This window comes from Typopeltis vanoorti, chromosome 14, assembly GCF_054136105.1.
Source record: "Typopeltis vanoorti isolate ZY-2024b chromosome 14, IOZ_Tvanoo_1.0, whole genome shotgun sequence".
NCBI classification, from domain to species: Eukaryota; Metazoa; Arthropoda; class Arachnida; order Uropygi; family Thelyphonidae; genus Typopeltis; species Typopeltis vanoorti.
In genome coordinates, this window is record NC_143562.1 from 95,163,903 (window position 1) to 95,186,615 (window position 22,713).

At 38.2% G+C, this 22,713-nt stretch overlaps 1 protein-coding gene across 1 annotated transcript in view; it reads right to left on the reverse strand.

The window, feature by feature from the left end:
• Nucleotides 1-20,529, reverse strand: part of Vha55 (V-type proton ATPase subunit Vha55) — a 243,961-nt gene extending 223,432 nt beyond the window's left edge. Inside the window, exon 1 of the mRNA XM_090404303.1 lies at nt 20,401-20,529. Coding sequence (XP_090260429.1) covers nt 20,401-20,509 — 109 coding nt within the window. The 5' untranslated portion in view covers nt 20,510-20,529. The remainder of the gene's footprint in view (nt 1-20,400) is intronic.
• Between the last annotated feature and the right edge of the window lie 2,184 nt (nt 20,530-22,713).

Sequence of the window (22,713 nt, forward strand, 5' to 3'; positions counted from 1 at the left end):
ACTGCTGGAAATCTCATCACACCAAAGTGCATAACTTTACACTTATTAACATTAAAGTGACAGCCATTTACTTTGGTCCAAATTTCCAGGCCTATTCAAATCATTGTTTATGTGCTGGATTATCATTAGCATTCCTGATTGCCATGCCTATCTTTGCATCATCAGCTGCACATCACCTGTTAGACCCTTCCTAATATCATTAATGTATAGACTGAACAACAACAATGGCCCAAGTACTGAACCCTGAAGTACATCACTGGTCACCTTAAATTTAACTGATTCACACCTATTGTATACCACTTTTTGTTATCTCTGTTAACTATCCACTGATCCAAGTCAAGAGTTTATATTCCAATCCATATTCTCCAGACTTTCGTGTTGTATCCTATCAAATGCCTTTGCAAAATCCAACAGCATCAAAGTATATCCATTCCCTTTATCCAACTCAGTCATAACACTGTTATAAAATATGGGCAAATTGCTAAAACATGACCTTCCTTTAGAGTATAGCTTGTCTTCCCATTTCTGTATGCAAATTCTTACCAACATCTCCAAAATCTTCGCTACCACACCAGAGATACTGATTGGTCAGTAGTTAGACACATCAGGTTTTGCACCACTCTTGTACAATGGAACTATCATACATTCCTTCCATTCCTGATTGCCCTGCCTATCTTAGCATCATTGGCAAACAATTGCATATCACCTGTTAGACCCCCTCCTAATGTCATTAATGTATATGAAAGTCTTGAGTTTCAGCTCAGGAATATCATTCCTGAGCTGAGACTCAAGTTATACAAACAAGTGAAAGGCCTAGCCAATTCGCCTGAACATTCCTTTAGCAAACATGCTGATATTCCATCTGTCCTTATTAGCAAATTCTTATCCAGGTTATGCAACAGCTCTTGAATCTTGAAGTCAGCCTGGCTGGCCGAGTGGTTAGCGTATCGGCTCTCCAGCCAAAGGGCTGCAGGTTCGAATTCCACCATGGGCATAGATGTTTGTGATTGTCTGTGGAAATAGTAGTAGTGGTCGACAGTAGGTGACGTTGGTGTAGTTGCAGTCATTTTGTGAATTGAGTGGTGAGTTAGAGTTGTAGAGCACATGCCCTCCCTCGACGAGTCTTTGGACTCCCTCGAGGTGTCAAATAATAATAATAATAATAATAATCTCATTTTCATGCACCTCTAACTCTTTATCCAATGCAGCAGTAGCACTATGCACACATTACATACACCAATTTTAGCAAAGTGAGCATTCATTAATTGAACAATCTCATTAGCTTCTGACATTAAAGTACCATCTGCATTCAATAAAGTTATTCTTCCACATTCATTCTTTCTTTTGCTTGTAGCATAATGATAAAATTCTTTGGGATTGCCAATATTGCCTGCATAGCCAATTTCTTTTCATATTCTGATTTAGTTTCCTGCACTTGATTTAGCTTCATTACATTTCTGGCCTGAGATATATATCTTTCATAACTCCCTTCACTCTTATTCTCACGATATTCTTTCCATCTCATCTTCTCCTTGTTGATCTCTTGCTTAATAAGGTTGCATATCTTATTTTACTCCCAACCTATTTATTCTTTGAACACTAGGGATAGATTTGGATACCTCCCAATTTAAGTAATATTTCAGAGATGACCATGCATTGCTGACATTTTTCCCATTCAGTAACTGATATCATGGGACCAAACATAGCATTTTCCTAAGTTGATCATAATTCCCAGCTTTGTAGTTCAGCACGTAACCTGTTCTAATGGGAACATCAATATAATTAGATACTTCCCAATACTTCCTGCTTGGTGACAGTGATTATGCACAGCATAATCACTGTCACCAAGCGGTAAAATAGTCATTCTTCACAGAGACCCCTTCTGATGCTATGAATAAATCCAACACTCTTTGACCCTGAGTTCCTTCTTTCACATGCTGCTTGAGAAAGTTGTTTTGCAATAATTAAACAAATTCTTCTTCATAAATAATACAGCCATGGGATTAGATGAAATATTATTATTATTTTATTATTAAGAGACCTTCAGAGAGTCAGAGACTCGAGGGAGGTCACATTAGCGGCCTTCATTCTCAGCTCCCAAGGATGCCCTCTTGTCCTTTCTCCACCCTCCATAAATCGAAAAATTTCATCAATTGATATCCTGTATGACCCTCTCAGAAGTTTGTAAGTCTCAATCATATCTCCCCTCTTTCTCCTGTTTGCTAGTGTCTGCAAATTCTCGATCTGTCTTCATACTCAGTATTTCACAATCCTGATATCATTTTTAACACCCTCCTTTGTATTCTCTCCAAGATATCAGAATCACAACGGAAACCAGACCTGTGCACAATAGTCCAAGTGAGGTCGTGTGTGTGTGTGTGTGTGTGTGTGTGTGTGTGTGTGTATCAGCTTGGGTTTTGCAGGAATGTGCAAGGAAACTCGCAATGCTTCTGACTAGGCTCTTTAATTTAAGTCTCGACTCTAGTAGAGTTCCAAGGGAGTGAAAAGAGGGAAAAACCATTCCCTTGGATAAGGAAGGTTTTCTAAAGACTGCAGTAACAAATTTTAGACCAATCAGTATCTCAAATATAAAAGTACTAGAAAAACTGGTGAAAAATAGAATTCAAGAATGGGTAGATAAAAATATGATACTGTATGAGGTGCAAAATAGCTTTGTGAAGTGTCAGTCATGCCTTAGTAATTTACTTACCTTAGAGTAATGGTGCAGTTTGATAAAGAAAATGGCTACATGATGATTCTTCTGGATTTTGCAAAGACTTGAGAATACCACATGGAACTCAGTTATGCAAATCAGAACAAATGGGGATGGATATGACATTGGTTAAGTGGATAAGAGGTGGCTGCTGGACAGATATCAAAAAGTGGTATATGTAAGTGCAGAATCGAGGCAGAAACAATTGACTAGTAGTTTCCGGTTTGAAGGTATGGTCCTGGCCAGTTTGTCATTTTGTCCCGGTTATTTGGTAAAAATTTAAAAGTGCAGAATATACACTTAGTACATAAAGTGCAGCCTCAGAAAATGGCGATTAGGCAACACGAATACCCCACTTTGACTCTGGCCTGTACGCTGCGTCACAAGTCATTGTTTAGCATGCGCAATCTTAGTTGAGTTTAGATTGCAAGACGGTGTTTCTTTTCAGCATGTTGTTTGTGATTTTTTTTACTTCATTAAATTAATTTAACCCCAAAATGCAAAAAAGAAACTGTGTGTTTACGGATGAATTAAAAAAGGATTATCCGTTTTTGAAAAAAGTGCTCTTCAGAATTTTTTGTGGCTCATGATGGGCGTTTGGACATAAAAAATCACTTGACATGTGCGAAACATAAAGCTAATCTAGCAGCAGCAGGAACTTCCTCAAAGATATTGTCATATTTTAAAGGTGCCAATCCAAGTGACAAAGAATTTTTAATAGCTGCTAAAGAAGAAACTTTTGCATTTCATGCAAAATTTTTAAGTCTGCCAATTGTTCATCTAAATTGATATCAAAGCTTTTTGAAACAAAGTTTAGACTGGGTAGAACAAAATGTGAAGCTGTCATTGTTAATGTGATCGAGCCACTGTTGTTTCAGCAACTTTGTGAAGATTTAAACAAAACAAATTTTGTGATGATATCAATTGATTCTTCCAACAGGAAAGAAATTAAAACTGTGCCATGTGTTGTGCGGTATTTTGCACCAGATTGCGGAGTAAAAGTTAAACTTTTAGACTTTCAATCAGTTCCCAGTGAAACTGCAGAAATATTATTATTATTACGGGTATCTCCATGGAGTCAGTAGACTCATCGCGGGAGACCCAAACTAGCAAAACAATATCTGTCATATCTCTTCTTGAATTCATTTACAGACGAAGAGCTCACAACTAAGTCAGGCAATGAATTCCACTCATTCACCACCCTCAAGGCAAAAAACCTTGTTCTGACACCTTTGTTAACCACACTCTTCTTTAATTTCCAGAGATGACCTCTTGTTCTTCCATCACTATCACACATCTGAAACATTTCCCCTGCATCAATCCTATAAAAACCTTTCAGTAATTTGAATGTTTCTATCATATCCCCTCTTCTTCGCCTATCAACCAATCTCTGCAATCCACAAGCTCTCAATCTATCAATGTAGGGAGCATTTTTTATATCACTCACCAACTTGGTCACTCTTCTCTGAACCCTCTCCACAGCCTCCTCATTTCCAAGGAATCCAGGTGACCAGACCTGAGCACAGTAATACAAATGCGGAAGTATCAATGCTTTATAAATGGGAATAATAACCTCTTTATCTCTGGATGTCAGTGTGTTCCTCAACAACCAAGTAATCCTATGTGCAATCTTGGACACCTTAGCAATGTGTCCTCTGAACTTCATCTCCCTATCTACCAATACCCCTAAGTCCCTAGCCTCATCAATCTCTTGGAGTACCTTTCCATCGATGTAGTACACAGCTGGTAATCTTTTAATCCCAAAATGCATGACTTTACACTTTTCCACATTGAACTGACATCCATTACTTTTGCCCATTTTACCAACTTATTTAAATCCTCCTGCAAACTTTCAACATCAGCTTGATTTTTTATTGCACTACACAACTTTGCATCATCAGCAAACAACTGAATATCTCCCTTTAAGCCATTTCCTATATCATTTATATACAAATTAAACAACATTGGCCCAAGCACAGAGCCCTGAGGCACACCACTAGTCACCTGCCTCATTCTGGACTCGGCTCCTCCATACACCACCTTATGTATCTCTGCCCGAGCCATTCTCCTATCCATATCACCAATTTAATATCCATTCCCATCTGCTCCAATTTGCGTAACAGTGTTCTATGGGGTATCCTGTCAAAAGCCTTAGCAAAATCCAGAAGTACCACTGTGTAGCCAGTTCCTTTGTCCAACTCAGATGTTATTCTATTATGAATAGTTAATAGATTGCTAAGGCAGGATCTACCTTTAAGAAAACCATGTTGGCCTCTATATAGTATCATATCCTGATCCTGACATACTGACAAACCATTTAATGTCAGTTATGAAAACTCATAATATAACAAAGAAAATTATTGGATTTTGTGGAGATAACTGCAATACCAATTTTGGGGATTTAAAATGGAGAGGAGAAAATAATATTTACAGTCGATTGAAGAAGGAACTAGGAAGAAATATTGTGGGCATTGGTTGCGGTGCTCACATCGTTCTACCTACTGAAAGTTGATGTTCTACCTACTGAAATAGAAGCTTTAGTAGTCAAAATTTATAAATATTTCCACATTTATACGGTTCGAGTCACTCAACTAAAAGCATTCTGTGAATTTGTAGATGTAGAATATAAAAAGGTTCTTCAACATGGCAACATCTGTTTTCTTTCACTACTTCCAGCTATTGACAGAATACCTGAAATCCATGAGGGACTGAAATCATATTTTATTTCACAAGAACATGGCCAGTGATGATAAAACAGTCCTTTGATAATGATTGTGGTGAAATGTATTTGTGGTTTGTGCATGGCAACTCAAATTGTTTAAAAAATCTATCTTAATTATGGAAAGTACAAAAGCGAGTGCAACAGATATTGTCATTGAACTTAGAAAATTAAAAACAAATCTTGAGGAAAGGCGTGATAATAAATTTATACCTCAAGAAGCAAAAAAAGCTTTTTAGAATACTGGAATATAATTTAAGTATTAATATTAACACAATACTACAAGAGTTTACAAAATTTTATGACTGATGTCTTTCTTACATTGAGCTTTGGGAAAACAGTTTTGGTGGAGAATCTTTTACTTGGATAAACAACAATGAATTAACTTGGTCAGAAGCTTCAGGTGAAAAAAATTAATGAAACTCTTGCAAATAATGCAATAAACATGGATGAACTGTTTGATGAAGTGGTGATTGCAAAAGCTTATTGGTCGGCAAACCATGATATTTTGAAAAATATAAGTTGCGATAAAAAATGGATACAACTATTCAGTCGTTTCAAAGAAAAGAACATTTCATTGCCCAATCTTGTCCAAATTATAGAATACATTTTCTGCCTGCCAGGCAAATCTTCACCTGTTGAAAGGATATTCTCAATAATGAATAACATATTGTCTGAAGATAGAATGGCTGAATCAACAGTAAAAGCTGTATTGCTCTGCAAACTTAATAGTGAACTAAATTTTTCAATGCGATTAAAAATAACAAAGAATTTTTAAAGAAAGTTCACGCTAGTGATAAATATTAATAACTTTTTAATAATAAGTTATGTTCAGTTAAGTGTAATTAAAAATTATTACTACGAAATGTTGTTTTTTGTTAACCACTCCGTTATTTAGCCTTTTCAATCATAAGTACTTAGCGTAGGAGGCGTTACTTTCTGTTTTGAGCAAACTCTCAAAAATGTCCCGGTTTGATAAAAAAATTTTATGGTAAGTCTATATCAGAATCACAACAGAAACCAGAAGACCAGACCTGTGCACAATAGTCCAAGTGAGGTCTTGGGTAATATATATATATCAGCTTGGGTTTTGCAGGAATGTGCAAGGAAACTCGCAATGCTTCTGACTAGGCTCTTTAATTTAAGTCTCGACTCTGGTAGAGTTCCAAGGGAGTGAAAAGAGGGAAAAATCATTCCCATTGGATAAGGGAGGTTTTCTAAAGACTGCAGTAGCAAATTTTAGACCAATCAGTATCTCAAGTGTAAAAATACTAGAAAAATTGGTGAAAAATAGAATTCAAGAATGGGTAGATAAAAATATGATACTGTATGAGGTGCAAAATAGCTTTGTGAAGTGTCAGTCATGCCTTGAAAATGGCTACATGATGATTCTTCTGGATTTTGCAACTTTTGAGAATACCACAGGGAATTCAGTTATGCAAATCAGAACAAACAGGGATGGATATGACATTGGTTAAGTGGATAAGAGGTGGCTGCTGGACAGATATCAAAAAGTGGTATATGTAAGTGCAGAATCGAGGCAGAAACAGGTGACTAGTAATGTGTCGCATGGTTCAGTGCTGGAACCATTGCTGTTTAATTTGTACACAAATGATAAAGGAAATAACTTGAAATGAAATATTCAGTTGTTTGCCGATGATATGAAATCAAGTAGAGTAACAGATAATCAAGTTGATGTGGAGAGCTTGCAGGACGATTTAAAGAGTTGTTCATAATGGTAAAAGATAATGGGTGTCAGTTTAATGTGGAAAAATGTACAGTTATGCATTTCGGGATAAACAGACTACAAGCCCTGCATCACATTGATTGTACTGTACTCCAGGAAATAGATGAAGCTAGAGATTTAGAAGTGGTGGTAAACAGAGAGTTAAAATTCAGAGGACATATTGCTAAGGTAGCCCATAAGATTACTTGGCTATTGAAGAACAAATTAACAAATAGAGATAAGTTATTATTCCTCTTTATAAAGCCTTGATTTTTTTTTTTTTTTTTTTTTTTTTTTTTATGTTGGGCCCATATACAAGAGGTTGGCTGGTCAACCTATAGTACATTAGTACCATATATAGGTGATGGGTTGTGAAAGGAGAAACTTGTTTACATTTGATTTAAACACCTACATATTCTATTCCTTGGGAAATATGTCAGGGGGAAGACTGTTCCACAGTGCTGCAGTAGCAGGGATGAATGAGGAGGAAAAGAAACTTGTTCTGTGGGTTTCAAGGTGTACTGTAAAAGGATGTTGGGTGGCAGCTGTACGTGTTCCAATGGGTTTAGTACAGGGTGGAAGAATTACCGATGCTGTTTCAGATGAACATTTCCCATGGAAGTATTTATAGAATATATACAGATTGCAGAGACCAAGCATCTATGTGAAAGTGAGGGGAGCAAGTTGGTGAGGGATGGGTCATTTATTAGTTTAATTGCTCTCCTCTGTATTGAGTCAAGCATTTTGAGGGTGCTTTTTTGGAGCCCCATTCCAGATGTGAGAGCAGTATTCAAGAGCTAGGTGGATTTGTGACTTGCATAGTGCTAACAGCTGTTTAGGGGTGAAGAAATGTCTTGAGCAAAAGAGAAAACCTAGTTTTTTGGAAGCTGAGGATGCAATGGTTGTGATACGTTTATGCCAGGAGAGGCTTGATGTCAAGGTAATTCTGAGAAGAGAAATTTCGTCTTGTCTGTGATTTGAGTGTTATCAAAAACAATGCTGCGGAAAATGGTTCTTTTTTTGTGAGAAATAAGACAGAACTGGGTTTTACTAGCGTTGAAGTTGACAAGGTTGTCTGAGCCCCACTGGCAGATGGCTTGGAGGTCGGAATTAAGGGCAGCGGTGGTTGATGTTCTGTGGGTTGAAGTGAGTTGTGTAGGGTAGGGTTTGTCAAATGAAAGGGAGGAATGTAATGTGCTGTCATCTGCAAAACTGTGTATTAGGTTTGGTATATAGAAGGAAGAGGGTCAGTGAGAGAACTGAACCTTGAGGGACCCCAGCATTAGTTGGATGGTGAGAGGATAGGGAGCCATCTACCATCACACATAGTATGCGTCCAGACAGGAAGTTGGCAATCCATCTGCAGAAGTCCTGAGGCAGTCCAAATGATGGGAGTTTGCTTAGTAAGCCTTTTTTTTTTTTTTTTTTTTAGGCTTGCACGGTGATCCGAATGCATTTTTGGAAATTATGGAGACAACTACCGTGTTTGAATATAAACTTTAGTTTACTATTACTAAAATTTTACAATTCGACGTTTCGACCTTTATGTTAAGGTCATCTTCTGGAGCGTACAAATATACACAGGAAACCAGCTATACCACAATCATACTGGTTCGTTAAAGACACTGACTAACCGCTACCACAATTGTTGGCCTGACCTCTGGTGGAAAAAAAATAAATAAATAAATAAATAAATAAAAATAAAAAATAAAAAAAATATAAAAAATAAAAAAATATACATCAGCGCTAAAGTCCTATTATTTGTGTTGTCTACTATATACATATATTAACATCATTCCAGCCAGTTGGAGTGGAATGGTTTCTAATGATAGCAGATTGGCTAGAGTCCTGACTTGTGTTGAATCTTTCAAATTAAGTTGGCTGAATGTGTGCCATCCAGATCCTTGGAATTTTCATACCATCTTTGTTGTTGATATTTGGGTGGTTTATCAGGATTTCGCAGGATTCTTTAAATTTTCTTTCGTACCATGTTTTTGTACGGTGTAAGGAGCAGGTGCTTTTCCAGTTGATTTGGTGTAAGGTGTTGAGTGCGTGGTCTGAGAGGCCTGCTTCACCATAATGGTTATATTTAATGTGTCTAATGTGTTCTTTTTTGCGTATAGGGATTGTCCGTCCTGTTTCACCAATGTACGGTAAGTTACAGGTGCAGCGGATGCAATAGACTCCAGGATGAGCTAATGGGAGGAGAGGGTCCTTAGAGGAGCTGAATATAGTTTTAAGTTTAGTGGGTGGTTTAAAGGTGGCATTAAGGTTATAATGTTGTAGGATTCTGTTGATTTTTTCTAATAACCCTTTAATGTATGGGATGGCTATGGTTTTACTGTAGTCTAGATTCGTTTTTGTTGTGGTTTTATAGAGTATTTTATTGACAGTATTTTTGTTATAGCCATTGTTTATGAATGTGTCACTAATGATTTTTAGTTCTTGTTTCAGGGCCTGCTGATTAGAGCAAATAGTTGTGGCTCTGTTTTTAAGGGTGTTTATGACTCCATATTTTTGTGCTGGGTGGTGATATGAATTCGCATGTATGTATTGGCCCGTGTGTGTAGGTTTTCGGTAGACCGTGAAGGATAGATTGCCTGAAGGAAGACGTGTAACTAGTGTGTCTAGGAACGGGAGCGAATTTTGGTTTTCGATTTCGATGGTAAATTGTATGCGTTCGTGTTGTTTGTTTAGGTGGCTGAGGAAAGTGTTTAGCGTTTGTCGACCGTGCGGCCAAAGGTACATTGAAAGAGGCATCAGATCCCTACCTAACAACATAGCAGACAAAATACGACTAGAAACCAGTAATGTCCTAAATACCAAGAAAACCATACAGAATAACCTGACTAAAACAGAATTAGCAGCAATCAAATCGTTAAAAGCCAAACAAAACATAATAATAACGAAAGCTGATAAAGGCAGTGCCACTGTGGTCCTTGACAGGTCAACATACATACTGCAAATGAACCAACTAGTAGCCGATAACAACACATATAAAATGGTGAATTATAACCCAACAAAGAGGATAAAGGACAAAACAGAAAAACTATTAAAGTCCGTCACTTCTTGGCCACCAGACACAGTTAAAAAACTCAAACCCCACTACGCCCGCCCCCCCCCAGAATATACGGGGTTCCGAAAATACACAAACAAAATGTGCCCCTTCGACCAATAGTGGAAGGAATAGACAGTCCCAATTACCACCTAGCCAAGAAATTAGCGGCAACACTCAAGGAGTTGGTAGGTCATTCCCCCTCCTACGTAAAAAACACACAACACTTTATAAACATAATCAAAAACATAACACTTGACAAAGACGACTTATTAGTCAGTTTTGACGTTTCTGCCCTTTTCACTAATGTCCCCATCAATGACACAATTCTCCTACTACAAAACAAATTTCCGCCCGACATTACTGCCCTCTTTGCCCACGTACTAAAGTCCGGTTACTTCGTGTGGCAAAACAAATTCTACCTACAAAAGGAAGGTACGGCCATGGGCTCACCATTATCTCCCCCAATCGCGAACTTCTACATGGAAACCTTTGAGCAAAGGGCTCTTGATTCCGCCACGCTTCGACCGACAATCTGGCTCAGATACGTTGACGACGTGTTCGCGATCTGGCCGCACGGTCGACAAACGCTAAACACTTTCCTCAGCCACCTAAACAAACAACATGAACGCATACAATTTACCATCGAAATCGAAAATCAAAATTCGCTCCCGTTCCTAGACACACTAGTTACACGTCTTCCTTCAGGCAATCTATCCTTCACGGTCTACCGAAAACCTACACACACGGGCCAATACATACATGCGAATTCATATCACCACCCAGCACAAAAATATGGAGTCATAAACACCCTTAAAAACAGAGCCACAACTATTTGCTCTAACCAGCAGGCCCTGAAACAAGAACTAAAAATCATTAGTGACACATTCATAAACAATGGCTATAACAAAAATACTGTCAATAAAATACTCTATAAAACCACAACAAAAACGAATCTAGACTACAGTAAAACCATAGCCATCCCATACATTAAAGGGTTATCAGAAAAAATCAACAGAATCCTACAACATTATAACCTTAATGCCACCTTTAAACCACCCACTAAACTTAAAACTATATTCAGCTCCTCTAAGGACCCTCTCCTCCCATTAGCTCATCCTGGAGTCTATTGCATCCGCTGCACCTGTAACTTACCGTACATTGGTGAAACAGGACGGACAATCCCTATACGCAAAAAAGAACACATTAGACACATTAAATATAACCATTATGGTGAAGCAGGCCTCTCAGACCACGCACTCAACACCTTACACCAAATCAACTGGAAAAGCACCTGCTCCTTACACCGTACAAAAACATGGTACGAAAGAAAATTTAAAGAATCCTGCGAAATCCTGATAAACCACCCAAATATCAACAACAAAGATGGTATGAAAATTCCAAGGATCTGGATGGCACACATTCAGCCAACTTAATTTGAAAGATTCAACACAAGTCAGGACTCTAGCCAATCTGCTATCATTAGAAACCATTCCACTCCAACTGGCTGGAATGATGTTAATATATGTATATAGTAGACAACACAAATAATAGGACTTTAGCGCTGATGTATATTTTTTTATTTTTTATATTTTTTTTATTTTTTATTTTTATTTATTTATTTATTTATTTTTTTTCCACCAGAGGTCAGGCCAACAATTGTGGTAGCGGTTAGTCAGTGTCTTTAACGAACCAGTATGATTGTGGTATAGCTTGTTTCCTGTGTATATTTGTACGCTCCAGAAGATGACCTTAACATAAAGGTCGAAACGTCGAATTGTAAAATTTTAGTAATAGTAAACTAAAGTTTATATTCAAACACGGTAGTTGTCTCCATAATTTCCAAAAATGCAAAAAATGCATTGCTTAGTAAGCCTTTGTGCCAGACTCGGTCAAAGGCTTTGGAGATATCGAGTGCAACTACTTGAGATTCACCAAATTTTTCCATAGCATTTGTCCAGTGATGGGTGATGTATGAGAGTAGATCTCCTGTTGAACGGCTTTGACAGAATCCATACTGGTGGTCGCTTAATAGCCAGGTACTTTCAAGGTAGATTAGGAGTTGAGAGTTGATGATTTTCTCCATTACTTTTGATAGGACTGAGGTGATTGAGATGGGGAACTAGTTAGATGGCAGCAATGTCACCCTTTTTAAGAATGGGTTGAATACAGGCCAGTTTCCAAGTTTTGGGATATATACCGGTGGAGTAAGAGAGTGTGTGTACAGATAGCATAGGATAGGAGTCAGTTCAGATGCAAAGACCTTCAAGATAATTGGAGGAATTCCGTCTGGGCCAGGAGACTTTTTAGTGTCTAATTTAGACAGCAGGTTTGTGATGTCTTGTCTTTTTGGCAAAAGGATACAGGGGGCATTGTATGTTGGGCAGTTGAAATGACTGGAGGGCATTTGCCATTGTCAGTTATGTGTGTATTGGAGGCAAAGTGTGATGCCAGGAGATTAGCTTTTTCTATGGGTGATGTTGTAAATGATCCATCTGGGTATAATAGAGGTGGGAATAGTGTAAGGCAAAAGTTATGGCCAATTGCCTTGGCAAGAGATCAAAAGGCATGGCTGCCGTTTGGACAGGCTGCAAGCTTCCTGCTTTTGGCCCATTCAATTCTGTTTTGGAAGTATTGATAATTTTCTTGCATTTGTTATGGGCTTCAGTATAGGTATTGAATTAGGAATGGGTTCTTGATTTGAGCCAGTTGTGGTATGCCTGATTCTTCATTTGTACAGTCTTGGCACATTTTTTGGAAAACCAGGATTTAGTTAGGGGACGGCAGGTCTGAGTAGTGTGGTGAATATATGTTTTCATGCCAGTGAGGATCACTTTGGTGATGCGTTCAGTGCATATGTTTGGATTGGAAGAATGGAAACAATAGTCTAACCATGGGAATGATGCACTAGTCTCGGAGACTGTCCCATTTGGCACTGTTATAATGCCAAACTATTCTTGTGTGGGAGTGACTGTGTAAGCGTTGTTGCATGGGGGAGGAGATGAGCACTAAGTTGTGGTTAGAATTGCCCAGGGGGGCTCACTACATTCACTGCATATTTGGAGGGGTCATTAGTAAGGAAGAGATCTAGGGTATTTGGGGAGTGGTTTGGGTTATCTGGTATTCTGGTTGGTTTTTGAACAATGTGTGTGAGATCATTGGTGACTGCAAATGTTTCAGCATATCTGCCTGCAGGATCTCTATAACTGGAAGAGGAAAGCCAATTGGTGTTATGGAATCACCCAGGAAGATGAATTTGCTGTTAGGAGAGTGGGACTAGAGAAAATCAACTCTTAGGGAGAGGAAATGAAAGAGCTCAGAGTGATTGGTGGTATTAGGAGAGCGATAGAGACAGCAGATGAATTTAACTGAGTGGGGAGGAATATCTTCAGCTAAAGAAGGTCGAAGTTGGGAGATTCTAAGTTAGCTGCTCTCTGGCAGGGTATGTCAGAGCGGATATACGTACAGACGCCTCCCTTGGGTCGAAAGGAGTTAAATAGTGTATAGTTAGGAAAGTTGAGATGAATTGTGCTAGGGGAAGATGAGAATTGAGTTTCTGTTAAGAAGAGTAGGTGTGGTTTGGTGGACTGCAAGTGGTAGCGGATGCTATGAATATTGGAGTTGAGGTCACGGATGTTGGTAAAGTGGATATGCAAGGTTCTGTGAGGCATGGATTTGACCCCAAGGGTCTTGCACATTTCCTATGCAGTGTCTACATGCTGGTGTTCTTGGTGGCTGCTAGTGGCATCACTTGGTTTTTGTACAAGTTTGGATTGTTTGTAGTCTATCACCCAACTGTTGTCTCCATTTTGGCATTTTTCTTCTAGTTGCCTTTGGAGTTGGCGTCTTTTTTCTCTCTGGGCAAAGGTTAAATCGGGTCGAGCATGTATGCGTGACTGGAAGCAAGTGTCCTTTTTGCTTGTTGTTTATCGCTGTTATAAATTTGGTTGTGTTTATTGGTGAGTCACAGGTCACTTTTACGAGACATGGATAGTTTGTTCTGTCCTTTCTTTGGTTCATGGGTCCGATAGGATGGCATTTGACGATATTTCTGGGATCGAAATTGCATTCTCCTGCAAGTTTGCCGATGTCTTCTTTTAGGGAATTACCATTTTCAGTCAGAAAGTTGAGGATAACAGCATTGAGTTTCCTATTTTCAGCCTCGAGCGACTTGTGTATTCATGATGTGATTAGGTCACGAAGTTTGTTAGCAGGCACGGGCACTGACTGTTGAGCGTCTCGAGTCTGATTTCCAACTTTCTAATTTTGATGGAGAAGGTATCGATCATGATATTAAGCTCTTGCTTGAGGTTTGCGACTCTGTGCCTATGTTGCCCACATCTGGATTATTGTGCTCAATTCTGGTCTCCTGGGTTTCTTGAGGATGAGGAAGTGGTAGCGAAGATTCACAGATGAGTGACCAAGATGGAGAGTGGTTTGTGGAATATTCCCTATTAAGATAAACTAATAGAGTGTGGATTGCAGAATTTGATTAATAGGAGAAAAAAAGAGGGGATACAATAGAATCATTCAAGTGTTGCTTAAAGGTTTTATAGGATTGATGCAGGGGAAATGTTTCAGCACATGCCAGGAGGGACTGGAACAAGGGTTCATCCCTGGAAGTTGAATACAAGTGTGGTTAATAGGGGGTGTGATGACTAAATTTTTTGCTTGGAGAGTTGTGAATGAGTGGAATGAATTACCAGAGTCAGTTGAGTGCTTTGTCTGTTAATAGGTTCAAGGAGAGGTATGACAGATAGTGTGGATAGTTTAAGTCTCCTGCGATGAGTCTTTGGACTCCATGGAGGTGCCTGTATAATAATAATAATTCTTATCATGAGATTTCTCATTTACCCAATCAATGTTTGGACAATTATAGTTACCTATAATGATCACTCATTTGTTCCATATGGCTAAATTAGCATTGCATTTCTTCATCCCCTGCAACTGAGCCACCAGGTCTGTAGAAACACTCCACCATATATGTCATTGTTAGTCTCCACTTCTTCATACCAGATAGCCTGAACACTCTGCTACATGGGACATTGCTACTATCATTGTTTTCTTGCATTTCTACCCTAAATAGTCTGTTGTCTGATATTAGTATTTCCCCCCCCCCCCGCTCGTATCTCTTCTGTCATGCCTAAAAAGAGTACACTCATTACACTCAATCCTAGCTGCCATATCTGATTCTGATACAGATTTCATTAATGCCAACAATCTTAAGCCACACTGTATTTTATGTAAAGATCAAAAATAGTTTTAACAGAGGCAAAGAAAAAATGGGACATGACTGGAACTAGAGCCAACAAGGAGGCATATAGATTAGCAAAGAAAAATGCAAAGAGAGCTGTGGCAAGAGCGAAAGCAAGGGCAGTTGATGAGGTTTATGAAAAACTGAAGAGAAACGGTGGCGAAGCTCAGTTGTTGAGAATAGCGAAAGCCAGAGATAAGGCCTCGAAAGACATAACATCACTCAAGCAAATAAAGGATGCCTCAGGAGTAGTATTACAAGACGAGGACAAAATCAGAGGAAGATGGAAAGAATATTTCCGAAAACTACTAAATGAGGAGAATTCAAGAGAGAGGTGCGAGGATGGAGAGGTAAATGTGAGACCGGTGCAAGACATAAGTAGAGAGGAAGTGGTTTGGGTACTGAGAAAAATGAAGAATGGAAAGGCTGTGGGAACAGACCAGATACCTGGGGAAGTGTGGAAAAGTTTGGGCAGTGAGGGCGTGGATATGTTATGGGATCTGATGTGTAAAATAGCCCAACAGGAAAAGATACCAGAGGAATGGAGGAAAAGTATTCTCGTCCCAATCTACAAAGGAAGAGGAGATGTTCAAGACTGTGGCAACTATAGAGGAATCAAGCTGATGTCACACACATTAAAAATATGGGAAAGAGTAATTGAAGCAAGGTTATGGCAGGAAACAAAAATTGGTGATGAGCAGTTTGGATTTATGCCAGGAAGAGGGACAATGGATGCAATATTTGCGCTAAGGCAATTGATGGAGAAATATAGAGAGATGCAAGTGGATCTGCACATGGTGTTTATAGACCTGGAAAAGGCATACGACAGAGTGGCCAGGCAGGAGGTATGGAGGTGTATGAGGAAGAAGGGGTGTCGGAGAAGTATGTGAGGTTGGTGAAGGAGATGTATGAGGGAACAGAAACTCAGGTCAGGTCTAGTGTCGGCATGACAGAAGGGTTCCCTATTGTTGTAGGGCTACACCAAGGGTCAGCTCTGAACCCCTACCTCTTTGACCTGGTCATGGATGTACTAGTGGAGGATGTCAAGAAGGAGGCACCATGGAGCATGCTGTTTGCCGATGACATTGTTCTATGCGAATCGTCCCGAGAGAAGCTTGAAAATACCCTGGAAGAGTGGAGAAAGGCATTGCAGGAGAGAGGCATGAGAATTAACCGGGTGAAGACTGAATATATGTCAACGGGGAGTGACGAGGATATCGTCATACGACTCCAGGGTGAAAGGCTAATTTCAGGGAAGAAATTCAAGTACCTTGGGTCGGTTGTCGAGAGGAATGGTGACCTGGATGAGGAAATACAGCACCGAATAACATGCGGTTGGATGAAATGGAGGAAGATGAGCGGGGTCCTGTGCGACAAGAGAGTGAGTTGTAAGAGGAAAGGAAAGCTCTATAAGATGGTGGCGAGGCCGGCGATGCTCCATGGTGTGGAGACTTGGCCTATAACCAAGGCACAGGAGAGGAAGATGGAGGTGGCGGAGATGCGGATGTTGAGATGGATGAGTGGTGTGACAAAGGAGGACAGAATAAGGAATGACTACATCAGAGGGCCGGTTAAGGTGGGACCAATTGGCAAGAAGATACAAGAAAGTAGGCTGAGGTGGTTTGGACATGTTGAGAGGAAGGGTGAGGAGTATGTTGGTAAACGAGTGGAGTATATGGAGTTGGAGGGAAGGAGGAAAAGAGGCAGGCCCAAGCTCAGGTGGAGGGATAAGATGACAGAGGATCTTAGGGAGAAAGGATGGAGTCCGAAGGATGCTCTGGACCGGAGAACTTGGAAGAGGAAGGTTAAAGATTGGTGCGCCGACCCCGTTTAACACGGGATAAAGCAGAGTGAAAGAAGAAGAAGAAGAAGATTAATATTAATTTCTAGCTTGCAGCAACGGTTTATAATTGGTAAACTGACTGTCAGAGGTATCTTGTATTCCTGTTCTTGGATTTGCTTGTTTCTACATACTGACAATGTACTGTTATTTTCAATACAAATATCAGTACTTTTGTTAAAGTTAAATACTGTGGTTATCATGTAATTTTTTGTTTATAATGTAGACTTAACAATGTAGTGGCCTGTCGTAGTAGCCTGTACACCCCTTCAGGGTGCATATCAGGAAAGTGATGTTTAAGAAACTGATGAGACCTCAATTGGGAATAAAAAATATACTGCATTATATTGCATATCATATATGATACATATTCTCATATATACATCATATACATATGAAAATATGTATGTGATGCATATCACCAGCCTATTCATAATCCACGTATTGTCTTGCAATTTTTTTTTTTCTTCTTCTCAACAGTACCACTATATCGTGATGGTGGCTCCATAAGAGATGAAAACATGACTGAACAGAAGCTACAATTAATTATCTATAAAGAATAAAAAGCATGAACTAACAAACATATGAGGCTTTATTCTGTTTTTAACCCATTGAAAATAAATCTGACTTATTGCCCTATCTGTCTATAATTATGGGCAAACTAGATTTTTTTGTTTGAGATAAGATTGTGGTTGGTTGAAATTATCGCTAAAGCAGCTACGACTACAATGCCAGTAAAGCATTCATGTAAACTGTGTGCATTTTACTCACCAGTTTGCCTGTTATACAGGAGATGACAAACTTGAATTTCTGGGAGGAAAAAGCTATAGTAATAATATCAGCCTCGGTGAACCTGGAGTTTACGCCAATCAGAATCATGGACAAACAGTTTTACACATATCCAAGTTTTAAATTTTTATGTTGACTTTGAGCTCTTTTCCAATGTATTAATCTTAATAGGAGTGATTTTTATCATTCATCAAAAATTTGGGAGACTACTGTATCATGTCTCATTTTAAATAACTATCCCAATACAATGCATTTTTCCTTCAATTGAAATGACTCCTAATGGTTCTAACAAACTTCATTTTTCCCCCCTAATATAACTCCAGTCCACAAAACATGATAAACCTATAGCATTAGTAATATTATTATTATTTTTATTATTATTGGACACCTCCAGGGAGTCATCGAGGGAGGGTATCTGCTCTGTCTCCACCACTCAATCCACCAACTGACCGCAACTACACCAACCCAAACTACCACCACTACTATTTCCACAGACAATGTGGATCGATTAAGTAATTTTTTTCTATTTCATTATTTATACAAATACATACATACACTCACACAAATATCGTTATTTTTAATCCCGATCTAAAGACAAAACATGGAATCTTTTTAAGACTACTTCAGGAATCTAATAAGTAAAGTGGTGGTCTCTCACAAGCAATCTCTTAACTCTAGCAATCTGTCTCCCACCTAAAAACACAAAAACGTCCATACTCATTATGGAATTTTTAACCTACAACCTATCAGCTGGAGAGAGAGAGAGAGAGTATATGCCAACCAGCCTGTCAATCTTACAACTGATTGTTGCGCTAGTTATTTTCTTGCTTTTTTTTTAATAAAAAAATTTAACTATTATGCCTGATTGATAATGGTAATGCCTTGTAGATGGGAATTGAAAGAACACTAAATGTGCTATAGATTTTTAAATCTTTTATTGGTCAGATTTATTTAAAAATAAAAAACTGCACACTATCATTGTAATTTGCAAGTATATTTCTCTCTTTTTAAATCTGAGTACTATCTACAAAAGGTTGTAGATCTGCAGTACATTTGTATTAGTTTTGTGGATGAATTAAGGATTGCATAATCTGGAGACTCTGCTTAAGAGCCCAAACAGAGTACTTTTTATTTATTTTTTTAAGATACTTCAGGGCTCTAGTAAGTGAGATGGTGGTCTCACACCTGGCAATGAAATCTATAGGTCTCCATGAAAATGTATTGAACTCTATCCCTTGGCACTATGCGACTTTTATAAGGTATTTTTTCTCTTTAACCAATCTTTATTATAAAACTCAATTTAGCCTTCTCCTTTATTCAGCAGTAACCACTTTCCTGTCTTTTCACCTTTTTCTGCCACTAGGCTCATTGAACAATCAAGTCACAGACACTTAATTCTTTCACATATCTCTCAAAATGTGTGGTATCTACTTCCATTCTTACTCTCCTCTCTATTTTCAATCTTGTATTTATTGCCTTTCTGCTGCTAAAAATGTTTGCTGAATCTCTACACATTATTCACTACTGTTACTACTCTTAACTCTAGCAAACTGAACTCATGGGTTATAGGTCAAATTCATGCCAGGCTACACATGGAGCTCACAATTAACTTATTTATCCCAAATATGAAACTTTATACTCAAAACTATCACAATATTATCTTAAATTTCTTCCATAAATATTTGCATTTAAAATTACAGAATTATTTTATGGAAACTATGTTTTAAAATACTTTAAATCCATTTCTTTTTTGTTAATTTCGTGTTCAGTCGTTTTAGATGAAAATATTTTTTTCATATCTAAATAGCAGTGGTGAGAACCTCTACAACTGCAGACAGCATACTTACATTTGGCTATTCTTAACTTATTACGAAATCCTGATTTTTTTAATAACTCACCATGCCGAACTGTTAGCAAAACATTTGCTAACAGGTGGGTTCACCGTGTTGAGTGTTGTATACGTCAATAAGACTTGAACAACGTGTGAATTTCAATGATCAAGAAAATCAACCAGTGAACTTAAATCCCTCGCTCGATTACTCCTCAAAACAGAAAAACCGGTGGATCATATCAATACTGTTTTTGTTCTTCAGTCACCTCACCGGTGCGATGAAATGACCAAGGGAAAAAGTAAGGAGTTAAAAAAGGCTAGTGTGTAAAAACATTAAATGATAACAATTTTAATGTGTTTACAGTTACTATTCCTATAGTTGCTATTTCATACTGTAGCAACAGTAGAACTGTATATAGCAGTGGAAATATAGTAATTAAACGTATTGGGTATATCTGATTGCATATACGTACTTAAACGTGGCTGAAAAATAAAATCCCTCGTAACAGCAAGAATATGTTCTCTTGTAGCGGCATCAGAATTCATTAGATTTGTCGGAGAAACACCTACAGCTACAGACATTTTTCAACTACAAATTAAAGCACATCACAAGACCGAGAACATAACGCCCCTCGGAGACTGATATATGAAATAAATCAGAATTATCTAAAAATACGCTTTTATTGATTAGTTGGAGTGGGGGAAAACAAAAGGCAATGGCAACATATAAAAGTATTTTAAATTTTAATTAGAGAGCACAGATTGGACATGCAGGTAGGCGCAAATAAGCGTGATGCATTGATCAAAAGTACCAATACAACTAATTCTGTTCAGTGTAGCAGTGTAGTCAGTATAATCGCTCACAAGTCAAAAGGCAGAGGGTTCGAATCCCGCCGTGGACATGGATGCTTGTGATTCTCTGTAAAAATACTAGTGAAAATATGTTGGTATAGCGGATGCGGTTCGCTGCAGTTGATGGATACAGCTGTCCCTTGATGAGTCTTTGGACCACTCTGGAGGTGTCACATCATAATAATAATAATCTCAGAACAGCTTACCTGTTTTTTTTTTTTTTTTTTGTTCTTTGGTCCAAAAAAAAATGGGTGAAAAAAGATAGAATCTCTGTCTGAAGTTTGTTAAATAATTAGTTGAAACACTTTTACACATGTCACTGCCTCTTACCAAATATATAGTACTGCGTTTTATTTGTGGTAGTTCGCCTACCCAAAGATGAGTGATCCAACGGGAATTTGCGTCTCGGAAATTTAAATTCTTTAACGATCCGTTTTCACCCAGTTCTGGTAAAAATTGACTGTTTTTCCCTCTTTAACCATGAAATCGGGCAATAAGGTCTATATGAAGATACAGTATTTTAAATACAATTTCAGATAATCTACTTTCTCAACAACGATCACTGTCGTTATAATCTCGTAGTAATGAGCAGACTGCTATAGCTTCGACTTTGCATTACATAGAAATAATGCATTTTAACCAATGAGTGGAGTGTATCACTTGCGCAATGGTTTCACTTGGTCGAAAACATGAAGGATGGTTACATCGATGCATAACTGACCAATCAAATAAGAAGAGCAAGTTTTCTTTCGGAGATTCTGATATATCATTCTATAAAAAAAAATTATCGCAAAACACAAAACAATTTGGAACTTCATAGAAGTCGAATTACTTCTCACAACAACAAGAGCATTGTCGTTGAATGGTTATCGACGAAACTATATAGAGCGATCCACTTATTTCATGAATGTTCTTACTGAGGGCTCTTTACATTGATTTGTTGTTGTTAGAAGCAAGAATTACAGAAATATTATCATATAATCAAACTCATGATATATACTCTAATGGGATGTATGGGACAACATGACAATATAGCATGATCAAGTTTGATTTACTTATTTCTTCTTGTCAAAAAGTTTCTTCCAGATTAATTTCTTTGACAGGTGCTCAATATGATCATATCCGATAGGCAGTATCTAATACTAGTTTATATTACTTTTGATCACACATTACTGACTCCAACGTGTTGACAAGTTCCCTCTCATGCTTGTGGTCTCTAGAAGCTTCGATCGACTTTTTTTTTATCTAACCCAACCTTAGGATCTATCCTTTCAAACTGAATTGAATGTTGTGTTGTGTAGTGATAGTTTAGCTTTTTGGCTAATTGCTTTCTTATTTCATATAAATTTATTCAACTGGTTCTCCTCAAGAGCAGCTTTGCTTAGTCTATTATCAATTTCATACAATAGGCCACGCTTCTTTTTTGTGCCTCATATCATGGGCGTGCTAATTTAAACAATCTTTCACCACTTCTCACGCACCACCAACATCTTGCCCATTCAAATTCTAATGCCATGACTGCTGAAAGCCAAGTTAAAGGAAATGCCCTCAGCATGCAGTAATCACCTACTTCATAACTACCCCTCTTAACAGAAAATTCTGCATCTCTGGAAGTGTCCTGCTCCACACTGAATGATTCCTTTTCCAAAGCAAAGGCAGATTGGTCAAATTGGTTACGAAAATGGTCTTATGCTATAACCAGATCCAACACACTCAAACCTCATGTCTGCCCCACGACATGCTGTACAGGGTATATCTTAGTAGCTGTATAAATTCAATTTCCTTCCTTTCTGGTGTCCATTCCTTCTCCCAAATGATGTTTCCATAGTTGAATTCGATGCAATAAATACTCGACCTGCATTCATCATCTTAATTTGCCCATGCATGCCATCTACGTGTATATACTCCCTTCCACATTCTCCCGATTATATATT